Here is a 19,005-nt window from a genome sequence, read left to right on the forward strand (position 1 = left end):
GTGGGTGTGTGTTGTCAGATATGTTTTCTATGTGTGTATTGAGAAATGTGTGTGTGTAAAAAACAACAGTGGCATTAGATAAACAAAATGGCATATATAGGGTTAAAGTCCTGAAAATGAATGAATATTTGATGGTTATGATCAGAACTGATGTTGGTTAAAGTCAGTGAAAGTGGAATATAATATTAATATATCATATTTTTATGGCAGATTTTTGACGCAGACATTTTTGTCCTTTAAGGACCTCTGAGCAACTTTTTTAAATTGACACACAAAAGTTAAATGTAATTTAGCAATTTAAATTGCATTAGTCTGTCTACTTATGATGGTCTTACATCTCAAAGATTACTCCAGAGCACTGGTAAATCTATGATCATTTTCAAGTACTACTTAAGTTACGATGGCATTGGGAAATGGGCCACAAAAACTAAGATGATTCTACGAGCTTAGACTTAGGCTACTAATGCTTTTGGGAAATGAGGCCCAGGCAAACTTTGGCAAATTCAGGGATTAGTTCTTACTCAAAAGTACTCATTGTACCAGTACATTTTAAACATGACATTGTTTCCAAGAAGACGATTAAATACCTGTGCAAACTGTCTAATTCTGCAATGCCGGTAAAGATTACAGACACTTTGACCTTTTTGGTGAATCTGCACTTTCCAGCCTGTGAGCCCTTTAACGGTTTCACAAGTTCTTCAAGTGTCTGAAGTTACTTTTGATTGTTTATTTACCCATGTAAAAGAAGAAAACAAGAGTGTTTTATTTAGTTTGGGAAAAGAACCATATCCGACACAAGCATATCATTTTGTGATTTGAGCAGATTGAAGGGAAAAGTTGTGTTGAGGTTTGTTGTTCAGACACGTTTTGTGTTTTATTTAGTTTGGGAAAAGAACCATATCTGACACAAGCATATCATTTTGTGATTTGAGCAGATTGAAGGGAAAAGTTGTGTTGAGGTTTGTTGTTCAGACACGGCAGCCCCACATTTTGGAAAATATTTTCCGGAGAGACAAATTACATGTGATTGCGTTGTCCATATTTATAATTCAAGAGTGTAATATAGGATTACTGGCTTCCTAATGTCACCAGTTCTGTTGTATTTTGCTAGATATTCCAAACAATTTCTACTAATAATCCCAGATATGATTTGATCATGTTTAATATTTCTTGCATAATTACTCAGCACAGATATACATTTTCAGATGGGTAAGTTGCTTGTGGGCGCAGTGTGTAAATCCAGTAGACACACCCATCTCTGGGATTGCTTAGCCCGCCCGAATCGATGGTAAACATTACAGACGTCCACAGTAATAATTACTTTACTGACATATGCACAGTAATAATCCTAATCCCATCCAAATAGGGTATTAATATCACTAAATCAACTTGAAACATTTGGTTACACCATAAGTGTTAGATCAAGTAGAAATCAATCTGTAAGGTATCAATTTGAACTTTACTTAGAACTAAGTAAGATATTGTAACTTCTTGAATTTGACGAATGTTTTTGACAGCGTGAGAAGATTTACAAGTGTATTTTGATTAACTATGCTAGATCTACACAAACTGCCCACACAACCTAACCCTCCTCAGCTGCTTATGTGTAAAGACATACAGTATTACAGCTTGTAGGTTAAGATATCTCAAAAGAAGCCTTTTTGTTATAGGTATACTAAGAGTATACTAAGAGTTCCTAGCCAGGCCAGTGTAGACGGCTGTGGTGTTTCATGGGAACAGACAGTGCCATACAGATTAGTCCTGTCCTGGCTTGTTGGGTTTTTGATATTAAGTGCAGAGCAAGTATGAGCACTGAAATGTTTATTCCTGATAGACTGGACTGACGACAATATCCTAGACTATATTATACAGTCTCAATAGTTGAATTGTTTAACCCACTGGTGTCATCAGTCTGACTCATACTGGAGTAAAATAATAAGCGTTAAAAGTATTTTTCCCCTCTTTAACCTGGAAGTAAGTTTAAGAGCAGGACAATGGACAGAGATGTTGTACTTTGGCTAATTTAACTGAATTTGAACCTGTTTCTCAGGTGAGTGTGTTGACAGATCAGGTTGAAGCTCAAGGTGAGAAGATCAGAGATTTGGAGAGTTCTCTTCAGGAATATCAACACAAGCTCAACTCCACTGAGGAGATGCTTCAGCAGGTACTGCCAATATTTATTTCAGATAATATTAAAAGATGGTTTTACTTTGTTCAGACAGGCAGCATTGTTTTTTCCAAATCTCTTTAGTTTTCTATCAGAAATTGTAATACATTTTTACAAACTCTATAATACCAATCCATATGTACTTTGAAATCTGAATTCTGATTAACACTGAAAAATTCACCCAATAACTTTACTTGTAAAATGACCCTAAAGATCAGAGATGGTAAATGATTAGGTGTTAGGAATTACTGTACGTGCAGTGTGAATGAACACAGGATTGTTTCTAATCTTAATAAGGTTACCATGTTAAAAACAATAAAGTTTTATAGGTTTACCCAGTAATATTCAAAGCACTGTTTTATTGTTAATAAACATGACACAGTGCTGCAGTCTAGCGTAATTAAAAATAAATGAGAAAGTCAGAGGAGAAATCTCATAAACCACGAGTGCTTAATTAGTCAAATAAGAGGTCCTGGAACCATGACGACACAATTGACACTCATGACAGAAGTACATCATTCTGAGTACAATCACCATGACACCGGCTGCAAGTAGTGTAGACCATGTTTTTTTTTTTATCACACTCACTTAAAATACAATTGTAGTGAGATGTCTAATAACATTTAAATGAGTCTAGAGCATTTTAATAAAATAATGTATACAAAAGATTATTTTCCAATGAAGGAAATCCTCCCTTTAAAAAATACAAAATAAATGTTGGGTAAGAGCAGAACTCAACATTTAGGTCAACAGTATGTGTGTGTGTGTGCGCCATGATAATATTTGACAGACTACCCACACTCTTAGAAGAAAAGGTTCTATATAGAACCTTAAAAGGTTCTATCAGGCGCTACGTATTTGGAACCCCTAAAAGGTTCTATAAAGAACCCTTTTTAATGGTTCATTCAAAAGAACCCTTTAGGGTTCTTGGTAACCAGGAAAAAGGTTCTATATGGAACCTTTTAGGGGTTCATTCATTATCATTTGTTTTGTCCTTTCCGGATTAAATATTTCATATTATTGACAAACATTAAGACCCTAAAATGTAAAAATGTAATTCACATAAAAAGTCACCCATGAATACTGAAAAAAAGCACACCCAAAGTGCATAGAACTAGTAATTTATTTATATCAGATCAACAAATCAACATTAAAACATCAACCATTTAAAAAATATCTCATAATGAAAATAGAGTTTCACCTACATATTACAAAATAAGTTCATAAAATGTACAAAATTACATTAATCTATCACTAATAAATAATGCAAGTATACAGATTCATCTAAATTCCCATTAGTGTTAGAACAACATCAAGTCCCTCAAAACTACAAATACATATTAATATAACTCACAATGGAAATATACAGATATAGAAGTACTTCAAATATACAAATTCATATTAATATCACTCATAAAGAATGTGAATACATAGATTAAAATTCAGATCAGCATTTCAGAATAACATCAATCACCTCATATTTACATTAGCACTATTCATGACATATCAAAGTATTATGATAATTGATTATACATTTTGAGCACTGGGACAGACAGTTTTTTTTTGGCTGCTGGAGAGTTTAAACAGGTAGTGCTCAACAAAATTCATTGTGTGAGTAATGTGCTTGGGGTATTCCACACTGAATACGAAATAAGCAGCAAAGAGGCACTCCATTGCCTCCATCACATCCATTTCTGCGCTCACAATGTTGACACCCTCCATATTGGTGCTGGCTCTTTTTGCATGGAGGGGGTTTGAAGCTTCATGAAAAACTATAGTCGGAGTTGGCTTTACTGATTTCTGCAAGTTGGAAAAACAAATTATTTGTGAAATAACTTAGAATACATTAGTCCCAAAAGTTAAAATTCCATCAAAAATGATCATTTAGTCAACCCCATTTGCCCAAAATTTGCATGACTTTTCTTTGGTGAAAAACAGAATGATAGCCTTAGTCATGTTTAACTGCCTTTGCATACTTTCTTCCAAACAATTATGGATGTGACTGACCATTTTGTACCACAGTGGTAAGGGCCAATTCACTGGCATGAATATGTAAGGGCCAATTCACTGGCTAGGTTGCACACACAATCACAAACTGTCACAAACAATCATGACCACAGAAACTTCTTTTCAAGATCAATGCAATATTCATTAATAAAATAGCTTGGATAGTATACTGAAAAACTAAAAAACAACAATGTATCTGTTTTTGATTTAACTAAACTTGCAGCTTGATTATTGAAGAGACACTACACAAACATTCTGAAGTATGCTTACAATGGATACTTTACTACTCCATGAGACCACAGGAGAGGATTTATGAATGGCAGTGAAGCAATGCAACTGAGGTTGTAAAAAAAAAAAAACAATTGAAATGCAAAATGTCTGAGTTCACATTACTTTAATCTCCGATCTCTGTGTGCAAGTGTTTTGTGTGGTCATTGAAAAGCAGCACATTAAACTTTAATTGTAATTAAACTGACTGGAACTACCTGTGAATCTAATTATTTTAATGCACACCTTTTAGCCAATCAGAATTAAATATTCAGACAAACCATGGTATAAATAGATTTATTACAGTAACCGTTCAACAAACCAAGCAACTAATGGTAGTGTTAAGGAAAAAAAGAACATACTTTTTGTATTTGAGTCAATTTGCTGAAGTAAACTGTTCAGCACATCCCTCTGACTTCCATGTCTAGCCACATTTAAGATGTTTGGGGCCAGAATTTGAAGAGCAGTCTCTAGATTACGATGAAGGTCCTTCCCAAACCGCATCTTCACTTCATGCAGCAGCTACCAAAAAAAAGAAAAAAGAAAGAACAATTCATTAAAACAATTTTGACTGTTTTTATTCATACAAAATTTTTTTTGAAAAATCAGTGGAAATACTAAACTCAAAGGAAACAACACTAAAAACAAATACTCACAAGTTGTGGAACCCGAAGAAATGGGAACATGTCCATGACCTCTCGTGTTGATTTTGTCATTAAATCGACTCTTTTAAAAAGAGTGCATCTCATTCGATTTTTTATGTTGGTGTAGTCGGGTTGTCTTTTACGTAGTTCAGCATTTATCACAGTAATGTGCTCCTGAAAACTCAATTGATCTTCTCCAATATTTTCCAGGTTTAATATAATCTGAAAAAAGTAGTAAATAACAAGCAAGTGCATTCCAAGTAAAGATACAGTGTCAATTTAATACACTTGTTATCAGGGCTGATTAATTGTAGTTAAAGGGATAGTCCACTTTAAAATGAAAATTCTATCATCCTTTACTCACCCTCAAGTTGTTTCAAACCTGTATGAATTTCTTTCTTCTGCTGAACACAAGGGAATATATTTCGAAGAATGTCAGTAACCAAACATTTAAATGGAACCATTGACTTCCATAGTATTTTTTTTCCTACTATGGAAGTCAATGGTTCCAGTTAACTGTTTGGTTACTGACATTCTTCAAAATATATTCCCTTGTTTTGAAACAACTTGAGGGTGAGTAAAGGATGACAGAATTTTCATTTTAAAGTGAACTATCCCTTTAAGCTATGTGTGCTATAGAAACAGCCGTACCCTGGCCTGCTTCCAGTTCCTTAGACACCACTTGACTTGAATATAAAATAATCATTCATACAGTTAAAAACTAAGCTTAGGATCAGAAAACACAAAATGTAACAGTTTGCAACAAGCACAACAAAACTTACCGATGTAAGGCAACTTGTGACATTGTCGCGGTTCAGGCTCTTTCGTGTTTAAAGTGTAACGTTAAATCCGCTGTTGAAACATTGACAACTTCATTAGTAATGGGTTTAAAGCTTATAACCAGTAGATTACTAAAAAAATCTATGTATTTCTCTGACTTACCACAACAATATTTCCGTCAGCCCATCAATTTAAATCAGCAGACGCCAGAGACGGGGATCAGTCTCTTCTCGACCGTTGGAATTCAAAAACGCGAGTGCATCCACGCAGACAGCGCTGCGTGAATATGCTCGCGCAAATGCAAACAAATAGTTTACTTTGTAAAATTTATGAAAATAATGAGTTTATTACTTCTTTTTGTTTATGTTTACTGTTCAACAGATAAAAAAATTAAATCCATAATACAAAATTGTTTAGTTGCGGTAGCCTACAATAATTTCACATAGCCTACATGACAAAGAATGAAATGTAAGAGCAGCAAACAAGGCTAAGTAAGACAAGACGAAAGCCTATTCAGCTATAAATGGCTTAGAATGAGCCCTTATGCTTGTTTTTGTACTGAGTAATTTCTTGTTATGATGATAATAATGATGATGATGATGATGACGATAAGGTCAATATAGGGGTGTGCGATATAGCTATCGTCTGCGATAATATCGTATTTTTTGTTTTAACGATGTGCGCTTTAACGTTATCAAGTATAATTCAAAAACTAAACAAATCGTGCGGGTGTGCATTTTCAGTGCGTTCTTTCACTGCATTATTCAGTGTATTCAAATGCATTTATAAATGCATGTGAATGATCACATAATTCAAGATATGGGGGTTAGACTATGTATATATTTATATCATTTTATGTAGTTAATCAATATCACACGAAGAGTGCCATTTCAGTTTTTCTCCTCAATCAGCATGAAAATGTGATATTAAGTTACTACAACAGTTTAATAAACAATAATTTAATGTTGCAGAATAATGTAATATATGAATGAATAATAGCCTAAAGAAGCTTTGTGCCAAAAGGGTTCTTTCTTGTCATTATAGAACCTTTTTAGCATAAAAGGTTCTTTGGAGTTGAGTACTAAAGAACCCTATGGTTCTATATAGAACCCCAATGAACCCTTTTTTCTAAGAGTGCATGATCAGGGGTGGATAGAGTACTACTTCTACTCAAGTAGAAGTTGTTACTTGCCAAAAAATTTAGTGTGAGTAGAGTAAAAGTAGCTGTCCTAAAACTACTCAAGTAAGAGTAAAAGAGTAGCTCATTTAAAAGTACTCATGAGTAGTGAGTATTGAGTACCGAACTGCAAAACCTATCCCCATTATAATGAACACTGCATGCCAACTTTTAAAATACATCACTTATCTGTGATAAACACAACATGAATCTGATTCCAAAAATTAAAAGGGAGACATGAAAACAAATGAAAAGATGAAAAAGTTATTTTCAATACACTGATCACCATTTTAAATTGTAATGTAACAATTACATTAAAATCTGTTTATGTGTAGGGTCTAAATTTCCCTTAACGCCGATAGAGCGTTATTGTTGTGAATAAAACATGTTCAAACAATGCAAGAAATGCAAACAAATGCTAAATAAGCAGGATCACTTGGCATGTCATGTCCTGCACAATAGAGGAGGTAGAGCAGGCATGGGAAAAGTTGTTTGGTACAGGGGCTACATCACGCTTAAAAAGGAATAAATTACCCAAAAAAGAAAATTCTCTCATCATTTACTCACACTCATGCCATCCCAGATGTGTATGACTTTCTTTCTTCTGCAGAACACAAATTGAGATTTTTAGAAGAATATCTCAACTCTTTTGGTCCATAAAATGAAAGTGGATCGGTGCTAAAATATTGAAGCTCCACAAATCACAGAAATCAGCATAAAAGTAGTCTAATCCATGTGCCTCCAGTGATTTAATCCATGTCTTCAGAAGCGATGTGGTGAGAAACAGATCAATATTTAATTCCTTTTTTACTATGAATTCTCCTCTCTGCTCAGTCAATCTCCATTTTAAATTTCATATCGCTCTTCTTGTGATTTTGGTGATTCACATTCTTCATTTATATCGCCACCTACTGGGCAGAGAGAAACATTTCTAGCAAAAATGGACTTAAATATTGATCTGTTTCTCACCCACACCTGTCATATCAATTCTGAAGTCATACCCTTGAGTTGTATGTATTACTTATATGCTGCTTTTATGTGCTTTTTGGAGCGTCAAAATTGTGGCACCCTTTCACTTACACTGAATGGATCTACAGAGCTGAAATATTCTTCTAAACATCCTAAATTGTGTTCTGAAGAAAGAAAATCATAGACAGATGGCATGAGGGTGAGAAAATGATGAGAGAATTTTCATTTGTGTGAATTATTTCTTTAAGTAGCACATGGGGGCACATTGTCCTCCTTTTGAGATATAATGTTCCACATTGATTTAGTTCTTGTATATTTTAAGCCCAGAAATAGTTGTGTTCTCATTCAAATTGTCATTCTGAAGTTTGTGACTGGTGGAATGTTCTGCTGAAGTATTGCTCTGCAAAAGGTTGATACTTTTCTATCTTTATAAAGGCTAATCATAATTATAAATTATTTTGTCATCTATACATTCCTGGTAATTTATTATACCAATTAACACACTCTTCTACATCAGGGGTCAGTATTATTAAAAAACAAACAATATTTTAAAAAAAATATTATTATTAAAAGTGTCACTTTTTTATTCTATTACATTAATACTTTTAAAGCTACTCAAGTTTTTCAGCCAAAAGAAGTGAGTGGTTTTCTCATTTTCTTGTTATTGTTGTTTGATTAATAGCCTTTATATGACATAGCCTACTAAACAGTGCTCAATTCAGTTACATGTACACTTCAAGTCTGACATTTTGATGCAAATAAGTTTTTTGTCCAACTGTTTAAATTCACTTTAGACATAAACGCCTGCATTGATTTATGGCACATCAAGACAGGCATTGGTGGAATTGTGAAGTGTATTTGATCATGTAGGCACGACCCGCATTAGCACTCAAACATTAGCCACCTGTAAATCAAACAGCACGCAGCTACAGACGTCAGGAAATAAAAAGTCAAGATGCAACCAGTGGTGCTCTTGCTATTGCGATTGATGTAATGAACACAGCTATAATGAAAACTACTCAAAAGTTTGATTGAGGACATCTCTCTTTTTTCAGATAAACATCATGATTGTTTTATTGCCCAGCCCTATTGATAACATTGCATTCATCTCTCACATCAAACCCAATAATCTCAGTGATAGATTGTTAATTCACAGGCTACATTATAGACACACAGAATCTAGTGAGCAGATATATGAAATTTACCTCTATATGTTTCTTCAAATTAGAGGCAGGATTAATGCTGATATATGGCTTGAGCAAGTTAAACTCACTTTTTCACAGCGAAAAGCTCTTTCAGGTGCGGCCGAGATGTTCAGATGTAAACTTTGCTTGAGGCATTCTCCAGATCCATAACAGATGGTGCCAAATCTGCAGCTGCCTTTCAAGTTTTTTACGTGTGATTTGATTTGACGGGAGTCACAAGACTCTCCCTAGCCAATGACATTGATAGATTAAAATACAAGTAGGACCGCAAAGTAGCGAACACAGACGGTGGGAAAATAGCACAGAAAAATACAGTTACAGCACTTAAAATGTACTCAAGAAAAAGTAAAAGTATAAAATTTTGAAACTACTTAAAGTAAAATTCTTGGGAAAAAGAAGTTAATTACAGTAATGTGAGTTTTTGTAATTTGTTATTTTACACCCCTGCCCATGATTAACAAAAACTGCATCACCTTTGTTTAATGGGTGGGTTTTTAGCTACATGATTATTATTATATAATTATTATTACAATATCTTTGTCCTGTGCATGTGATTATGTATTTATCCCCTCGTGGCTTGCCGTAGAAAGCATTATGGAGCTTATGTGAGAAAATGAGCTGCGTTAAATAAACAGACTGTTAATTGCCCTTTAGTCAGTAATTGCTCTGTTTTCTACATTTTATTGTTATTTATCCTCATTTTAGTGTATTAATATTGCGGTGTCGCATCGCGCCTGGTGTGGACGTACAGATTACTTGTCGCTGGAATCTTATCACGATGTGTCTGGTTAGGACGAGGTGTAATGACAGAGCAGGCTGCATATATAAAAATACAAAGAGTTATTAGTTCACACTTTAAATATATTTTACAAAAAGTAGATATCAGAATTTTTAAAGCTCTGTGATTTTTTGTTGTTGAAATGTATGGTGTAATGGTGATTTAGAGATATGCCTCAAAAGCCAGTTGTATCATATTTAAATTTCAAAGGGGGGTTTCAATAAAATAATATACAAAATTTTAATCAAGCACAAGTTTCCTATATTCAGCAAATACTCATTTTAAAATATCAGTAACAATATAATCATTATTGTCACTTTTACTTAATAAGCTCAATATAAACATTTAACCCCCCCCCCCCCAAAAAAAAATATTTTAATGATAAAATCCATAAAAAATGAATAATTCTTATTTTTTAACTTATAATAAATCTGTATAGAATGAAACAGAAACCAAATATTTGTGTGTGTGTGTGTGTGTGTGTGTGTGTGTGTGTGTGTGATTTTTTTTCTTCTCTTTTTACATATTTTTACAGGACAAAAACAAAAATGATATTTACACTGTTGACAAATTAATTCAACTAGTGAGAGTGTCAAAAGTGTGTTTTAAAGAAGAGTTATCACCTAAAGTCCACAGGGCCAAAATTGCCGATAGTTGAAAAAACACCCAGTTGCACATTTCTGTTTAATTGGCCTTTGCTTTTAAAATCTCTCAGGCTGATTAAATCTCAAGCGTTCAGTTTCTCAGACGGGAAGCTTATTTTAGTGCATGTGCCTTGTGGTCATTATGAGGTTTTGGCCTTCAAACGCAAATCCAATTCCAGTGACAGGGGCCTAATATTTTCCACATGCCGTCTCAGAAAGGCTCAAAGCTCACTAAAACTCCCCAGTACGATCTACTGACATTGTAAAAACATACAAAATGTTTTCTTTTTATCAGACTTCTGTGTAAAATTGATTTCTGTTCAGTGTCTGAATTTAACCATCAAGATCAAAGACAAGACGAAACGCTGCTTTTATCATTTACACCAACTTTCAATATGTTTTTCACTTAGGTTTTAACTCTTAATTTTGTGGATCTACATGAAGCATATGTTTGCGTTTGATCTCTCTCTGTTTTCTGCACTCGTACATGTAATGTACTTTTCTAAGGGTTGTAAAAACTACTGAGAAATTATACTTTAAGTACTGTGGTACTGTATTTATTTGTGTAGACTTTTTCATAAAATACCTTGTTTTAGAGTAGCTTTACAGAAAGTAGTGACAGAACAGTCACTTATTGCCTTAAAATCAGAGACTGTTTAGCCTGAGACAAACCACTTGTTTCAAAATGAATGTGAGAAATTAGAACACCCAATATGGTGAGTGTTACATGTCATTTCTACATACATAGTGTACATATACATGCACTGCTAATCCAGATACATGGAAAACATTATTAGCGGTAAAAAGTAAATGTCTCAGTTGTTTCCAAGACTTCACTGAAAGTTTGATCAATTTGATGCATTAATACAGATTTGATACTGTCAAGTTTTGTCTGAAAAGCAGATCTGTAAATCAAAATATACTTGAATTAACTTTATGCTTATACAATTTTTATGCTGATAAATTCACCACACAAGAAAAATGGCTTAATTTAACTTATTTTGGTGAGGCAAGTGGCTTATTTTGGGCTTGTTTTTCCAGATCAGGTTGCTTGTTTCTCTTGCTAGGTCTGGCAGCACTGCAACTGGTATTTCACCCGCCCCTTATAGCAGAGTACTGTCATTTTAAAAAGAACGTTATTAACCGCAGATGAAAAAGGATAGTTAAGGACAGCACGGGAAATTTTCTGAGAATGAACATTCGCTGCGTGGTGGTGGAATTACGAAAATTGGGACCAAATTTGGGTGGAAAACTAATTCTGAGCCAACATGTGTATTTCCTGTGTGATTACCAGATCTGTTACCCAAAAAAAGTTACATGTAAAATTCTGTCACAGCATTTTGTAGTTTAAATATAGACTGATCATACGATTGGGTAAGTTACTCAAAAAAGTAACCCACTTTACTTTTTAAGTTACTTTCAAAAGCTCTTTTCACACTTTTTCTGCTCAACAAATTCAAAATAATATATATATTTTTTTCCATGTTCATTGTTGCACTCCTTGTCACAGAAATACAAACAGGCATACATGAACATACTGTATGAATTCTGTTTTTACAGGTGAACTCTGTCATTTTTTTGCCTCATTTAAAAAGTTTACTTTTAAAGAAATTAATTGTAATTTTGAAACATATGCAAAAATCATAAACACTCATGTGAGATGAAGAGTTTATTCATATCAGTATCCTTATAAAAGCTTTTTTATTATACATAGGGTAGGGGCACCTCATGGGGGCAGCCATGTTAGAATCACATGACCAGCTGAATACTACTGGCTTAATCCCAGTAACTGTCCTGTTATTGGACACTTTCATGCATGGATTAAATGAATCCTGGTTTACTGTGCATAGTGAATTTCTACAATGGCACTAGTAACTGGAAAATACTGTGTTTGAATGATGCAGCATCCAGGCCACTAGGTGTCAGTGTAATCCTTTGACATATTTCAAAAAATAGTGCTGTTATTTTTATGTGCACCTTTAAATGTGTTATACATACATAATATTATTTGAAAAACGTGTAAGTAATGTATTTAAAAGTAATAACCTAAGTTCAAAATCAACTGTAACCTGATTACAATCATTTAAAATGTAATATGTTACAGTACTTTTCAAATTTAAAAAGTAACTAGATTACCATAACTATTTATTTTGGAATCAGATTACACTCAAAACTGCTGATTATCAACCATGCAATGATCATAGCCATTTTTCACTTTAAGATCTCTCTTAAAAAAAAAACAAAAAAACTACAATTGAAAAGACATACAAAAATGTATATATTTTTTAAGTGGATAAATTTGAGTCATGAATTAAATTTAAGGATTAATAAGTATTTTAAGTATCTTGTCATGAAAATGTTAGTGACTAACATATATTCAGTTTTAATACTATACAATCTCCTAAATTCTCTAATTTCTAAAAAAAAAACTCTAATTTAAGTATAATAATGAAGTACACTTAAGTTCTCTGAGAACTTGAGTCCAAACACTTTTCCCACAATGATCTCTCTCTCTCTCTCTCTCTCTCTCTCTCTCTCTCTCTCTCTCTCTCTCTCTCTCTCTCTCTCTCACATGTGTCAGTTCTGTGGTAAATATAACCCTCATAACCCGTGTATATTTAGCCATTGTGGGACCGAGGCTCAACAAAGTCCAGAGATTTGTTTGCTGGGACTTTGTGCCCTGTGAAGTGTACAGTTGCGTAGTTTGTCTCATTTTGACTGCGTGTCCTGTCATAGGAGCTTGTGAGCAGGGGTTGTCTGGAGTCACAGAAGCACAGTTTGATGGAGGAGGTGTCTTGTCTCAAACACAAGCTGGTGGGCATGGAGGATAAACACATTTCCAGCACTGAGAGGCAACATAAAGCTGAGGTACAACTCTGATGAGATCTATATTGAACATATATCAGATTGTGCTCAAGATAGATAAACTGTAATGTTAGAATACGTCTAGGCTACAACATAGACATTATCATGACAGAATCAGTGAAGAATGTTTTCTGATTCAAAAGAGTGGGCACATGGTTGAGAAGGGTTGAATGAGAAGTAATGAGTGTTTTTTTTTGTTGGTAAACACGGTGTCATTATACGTATGGTGTAAAGCAAAGGACAGGAAAGTGGACTGGGAATTGGTTGCAATTTAAATTGTGGAAATCTTTAACTTTCTCAAAAACTTAACTTACCCTAATTTATGAGTTATCACAATGCAGAAAAATAGACAATTCCAGTGAGATTAAAACGATTGTCATTTTGCTACAATACGCTTTGTGTTTATAATTATAACTGTAATGTCTTACTCACTTATGTTGTCAATTTCCTTGTCTCGTTGATGTGAAAAGAATGTGTCAATTTACCTAGTCCACTGTAAAAACACTTTTCAGGACATCATGTGCATTTACAGCACACAGTATATCATATAAACCCTGATGATCATTAAACCATAGGTTTCTAATTTTGTCAACTTCTTAATAAGTGCTTCAAATGTGTCCACTTTACATTAAGGTACATTTTTATTGGTTATTAATGTTAAATAAGTGTAATTAAGCATTTATAACATTTGAGGTAAAATGGCTCACTATTTGGCAAGTTTTGCCAGAAATGTTGTTATAACCGCTTATTAATGATTTATAATGCGTATAGGCAATTTATAAATGGCTTATTAGTCATTAATGAAACCCTTTATAAGGTTTATAATGTAGGTTACATCTTAATACATGCTTCATATGTGTCCAATTTACATTAATGTATATTTTCATAGGTTACTAATGTTAAATAAAATTTTATTAAGCATTTATAACATTTTAAGTAAAATGGCTCATCATTTGGTTCAATATTTTGAATATAAGTTTCCATTTGTAAACATGTTGTTATAACCGCATATCAGTGATTTATAATGCATTTGTAAATGCTTATTAGTCGTTAATGAAACCCTTTATAAACCCTTAATGGGAACATTAATGTAAGGTGTTACCAACAAATCAATTGAAATGGGGCAAATATGTGTGTGTGTGTGTGTGTGTGTGTGTGTGTGTGTGTGTGTGTGTGTGTGTAAAAGTTAACTTTAGACCCTGACCATATGAATCTATCCAGACAAGACTGCTGCATTAAGCATTTCAAATAAGGACATTTTTTTGAATTTTACAAAGTTATGACAACTTTATTACGTGTTTTAAGTGTTACCTTTCAAAGTGCCGAAAAGAGTGCTTGTGGACGATCCTGTCAGTGTTTTCTTTGGACATGTCAACACATTTGGCAAATTTGGGTCTTTCAATTGACTGTGGGCTTTATTCGTGTAATTACTGTAATGTTCAGATGGACTATTACAGTTAAGAACTATGTTGGTTGATGTAAACTATATCTTGCCTCTTGCTTTACGGTGTGTGGACATGAGTTTTATGCGTTTGTGCGGTTGTGTTGTACCTCTAATTTAAAAATACTAAGGGAATCTCGACATATTACAGGCATGAAGGCAGTTTTTGTCACATGACATTCAGTCCTGAGACGGATCTTGAAACTGAGTTTAACTGGCAAATATCTAGAGAGATTTTTTTGTATGAAATATGTTAAAAATGACCTCAGCAGTAGAAAAGAGCTCTGACAACTCGTGGACTTCACACAGAGAATGACATCTATCTGCTGGTGGACATTCCAACAGCATGCCGTGCACTCTCTCTGTCTCTTTCTCTGTCTCTCATGGGGTCTTACTCTTCTCTCTGCTATACATAGGTCAGTCATAAAGTTTCCATGTTGTTAGTGTCTCATGACATCTCACATGAAATTTTGTCCATCCACGTGCTGGACATATACACATATGTTATGTCTGTGACAATGTGATCACGTGATATGAGCGTAAAGCAATCATCTGTGTTCCGCAACTACTTTCGGGTCCTTGAATAACATATAACGTGTAAGTAAGGGCAGCCAGTGGACTTCCTGGTGCCCTCCTAGGGTAAGATGGTGACCCCCTAGGGAGTTGGTGCCCTATGTAGACTGTGTAGTATGCATGTAGGGAACGGCGGTACTGATAGATATTCATGCACAAAGTGCCGTGTTCATGTAGAGCTAAATGAACCGAACTAAGGGAGAAAAAACACCAGTTCTGAAACAAATGCTCCAAACGAGCCAGGTGTGAAAACACCCTAAGTTTAAAGCTGTATTTTCAGTCAACGATGCCTCAAAATGTACTTTCTAAATACATGGTCCTTCCATTTAACTGTCTTATTAACCCTTCTATTCCAAGAACCTGGCTCAATTCTGGTATGGATGATCCACTTTTTTACAATCCAATCAATTCCTCATAGATAAAATCAAGTTTTGCAATGTATTTGTTTCTCATTTTAACTGTAGATGCTTGAATTTGATACATTTTAACTTTACTTGGAAGTAAATGTTATTTCTGTCTCTGCTTTTGGGGACATTATGGTACATACAAGGAAGCCAAGTTCCCCAGCTGACAACAACTGTATGCGTCAAATTATGCATTAACTTGATATGTTTTCAAAGATTAGTAACCAGGCGATGATGTTATTTCAAACGGTACATTGGGAACTGGTTAGAATTGAAATCCTGATTGCCCACACTCCTGGAAAAGAAATCCAGTAACTTGGTTCTTTAACAAAAACTCTTTGAGTCCTCGGACGTTTGAAATGGGTCAGTGAGATATTTACTCTTCTAAAGAAGATGAGTTTAGAAAGGCTGATGTTAGCAGACAGCATGATGTTTTCTCATTGTGGTTTGTTTCAGGCTTATAAATGTGCTGTCGAATTATGTACTTGAATAATACTGAAATGTTCCAGCCCGTTAAACCTGGAGACTGACCTAACTGCAAAAATAGGGCATTTAAAAAGACAGCAAACATATATTGGAGCATTTGAACTGGTCATCAAAAATGTAAAAGATTATTTCACATTATCCGCACGTAACCTAATTAATATTTATATGTATACTCAAGCCCATCTGCTCATGTTAAACACTGATGAGCCAAAACATTAAGTCAACCTGCCTAATATGCTGTTGGTCCTCTGCGTGCGGCCAAAACAGCACTGACCTGCCAAGGCATGGACTCTACAAGACCCCTTTGTCCTGTGTTATCTGGCATCAAGTCTTTGAGCACCCCACAAGTCTTGCCATTTCAGAGATGCTCTGACCCAGTCTTCTGGCCATAACAATTTGACCCTTGTCAAAGTCTCTCAGGTCTTTACTCCTGCCCATTTCTCCTACATTCAACATATTAACTACGAGAACTGATTGTGTGCTTACCATCTAATCTACACAGACCTTGACATGTGGCCTTGATAAGAGATGATTATTCGCTTCACCTGAGAGTGGTCATCATGTTTTGGCTGTTTGGTGTATATGTCCATTTATCAGATTTCTGTATAGGTTTTAAAATATGAATAAAGTACACAGAGCCAAACTTTTGTCATCTGTTCAAATAATATTTTTATGTCACTTTTTCATCACATTACATCAGCAGTAGCCATATTTTTCCCATTCATATTTTTCTCCATAGGAATTTGAATGAAATATTTAATAGCGTGTTCTAAGCAATGAACCAAACCAGCATTACAAAACTGATTTAAAATTTGGAAAAAGTCAAATGTGACAATGTACTTAACATTGTTTTATGAAATAATGAACTACTCATCCCTTCACATGAAGATGAATACATCATTTGTAGTGCTTTATGGAAATACGGGTTTATTGCTTAGCTCTTTTGGTGGTTCTCATTGCCATGGTAACCGCAATGTCTCTGATTAGTGGGTCTCTCTTCAGCATTATGGGTAGTGTAGCTCTTCAGGCAGATTCTGATATTATAGTTTTTCTCAATCGCTTAGGCTCAGTTCTTAAATGAGTTTTTTTTCCTTCAAAATAATATGCTCAAATCTCTGAACAAGTAGTTTCTTGTTCACATCAGATTTGAGTTTCTTATTCATTTAAGCAAATTTCACATGTTTTGGCACATGTGTGCAAAAGAGTAAGTACAATTGTCTACAATTTGCACAATAACTACATTTACATTTATTTATTTGGCAGACGCTTTTTATCTAAAGCGACGTACAAAAGAGGAAAACATAAGAGATCTTAAGGAGACAGTGGTACAAAAGTGCCATATTACAAAGTTTCACCAGCATCAGAAGAGTATTCAAAACAGATTAAAATGCAACAAGAATTTTTTTATTTATTTATTTTAGTGACTGGTTAAGTGCTTTTGGAAAAGAAGTGTTTTTATAATTTTTTTGAAGACAGAGAGTGAGTCTCACTAACGTGGTATGATGAAACTGAAAGTCCGGGAAAGTGTTTTGGTGCCTCTTTGTGTTGGTACAACAAGGCAGCGTTCCTTAGCCGACCGCAGGCTTCTAGTGGGCATGTAGCTCTACTGAAATTATTTTAGGTATCCTGGAGCAGACCCAGTGACTGTTTTGTATGCCAGCATCAGAGCCTTGAATTTGATACGTGCATCAATCGGCAGCCAGTGGAGAAATACAAAGAGTGGTGTAAAGTGCTCTCTCTTTGGTTCATTAAAGAGCAACATGCAGGTTGAATTTATAACTGAATTAATACTTTATATTGTCTGCAGAGGTCTTTTAAAAACACATATGTAGAAATTACTAATGAAATCTCATTTGATGTAGAGATTTTGATGAAAATGTGCTAGGCTCTGGAATACGCCTTTCCCGCTATCAACGCGTCATATGACGTAGGGCGAGGCAAACAAAAGAGCTCGCGGTCAGCTCTCATTGTGGGTGTTGATGTAGTTAGAGCAGTACAGAAAGTTTTAGAGAAGCCATAATGGTAAATTATTGTGTTTGTGCTGGTTGCACGAATTCCAGCCTGTCAGGACATCGTGTCCATAATTTTCCTTCTAGAAAAAACAAGGCTTTTCAGTCTTGAGTAGTATTTAAACCCTGGTTTTTACAAGGACTGAACAAAAAACCAGGGTTTAAATACACAAACATGGGAAAAGGGGCCAATGAAAGAACAGAACTCAAACAAGATAACAAGGTGATTAACAGAAACCAAAGGCAAATTAACAAGGGAATGAGGGACACCTGGAAGAAATAATCAAGGGAACACCAATCATAATAACAAACTACAAAGGACTACAAAAAACCAAACAGGAACCAGGAAACAGGGGCTAAACTAAACTTCAACATAAGAGCACAACAACAAAAGAAACCAATGAACATGACATTTCACTCCGGAGAATTATCGACCTGGAGATTTGTTGGAGTCTCGGATGGGATTTCGGAGTAAGGACCACGTGAGGCTGATTACTGATGCTGTTCCCTCGGTGCACTCGATGGAATCAAGTCCACCGTCAAAGTGTACACCGGATTTTGGCGCGGGCTGGACTGGAGGACAAAGTGC

At 34.8% G+C, this 19,005-nt stretch overlaps 1 protein-coding gene across 6 annotated transcripts in view; it reads left to right on the forward strand.

Moving 5' to 3' along the window:
* The window catches only part of ppfibp2a (PPFIA binding protein 2a), a 69,439-nt gene that overhangs the window by 21,179 nt on the left and 29,255 nt on the right, over positions 1–19,005 (forward strand). For 3 of the 6 annotated variants that reach the window (XM_052152803.1, XM_052152805.1, XM_052152806.1), the window contains 2 exons: positions 2,051–2,164; positions 13,375–13,506. In XM_052152803.1, coding sequence (XP_052008763.1) covers positions 2,051–2,164; positions 13,375–13,506 — 246 coding nt within the window. Of the gene's footprint in view, positions 1–1,902; positions 1,975–2,050; positions 2,165–13,374; positions 13,507–19,005 lie in introns of those variants that run through there. The other 3 variants (XM_052152804.1, XM_052152807.1, XM_052152808.1) reach the window with 2 other exon arrangements.

Source organism: Xyrauchen texanus, chromosome 21 (genome assembly GCF_025860055.1).
Source record: "Xyrauchen texanus isolate HMW12.3.18 chromosome 21, RBS_HiC_50CHRs, whole genome shotgun sequence".
Lineage (NCBI taxonomy): Eukaryota > Metazoa > Chordata > Actinopteri > Cypriniformes > Catostomidae > Xyrauchen > Xyrauchen texanus.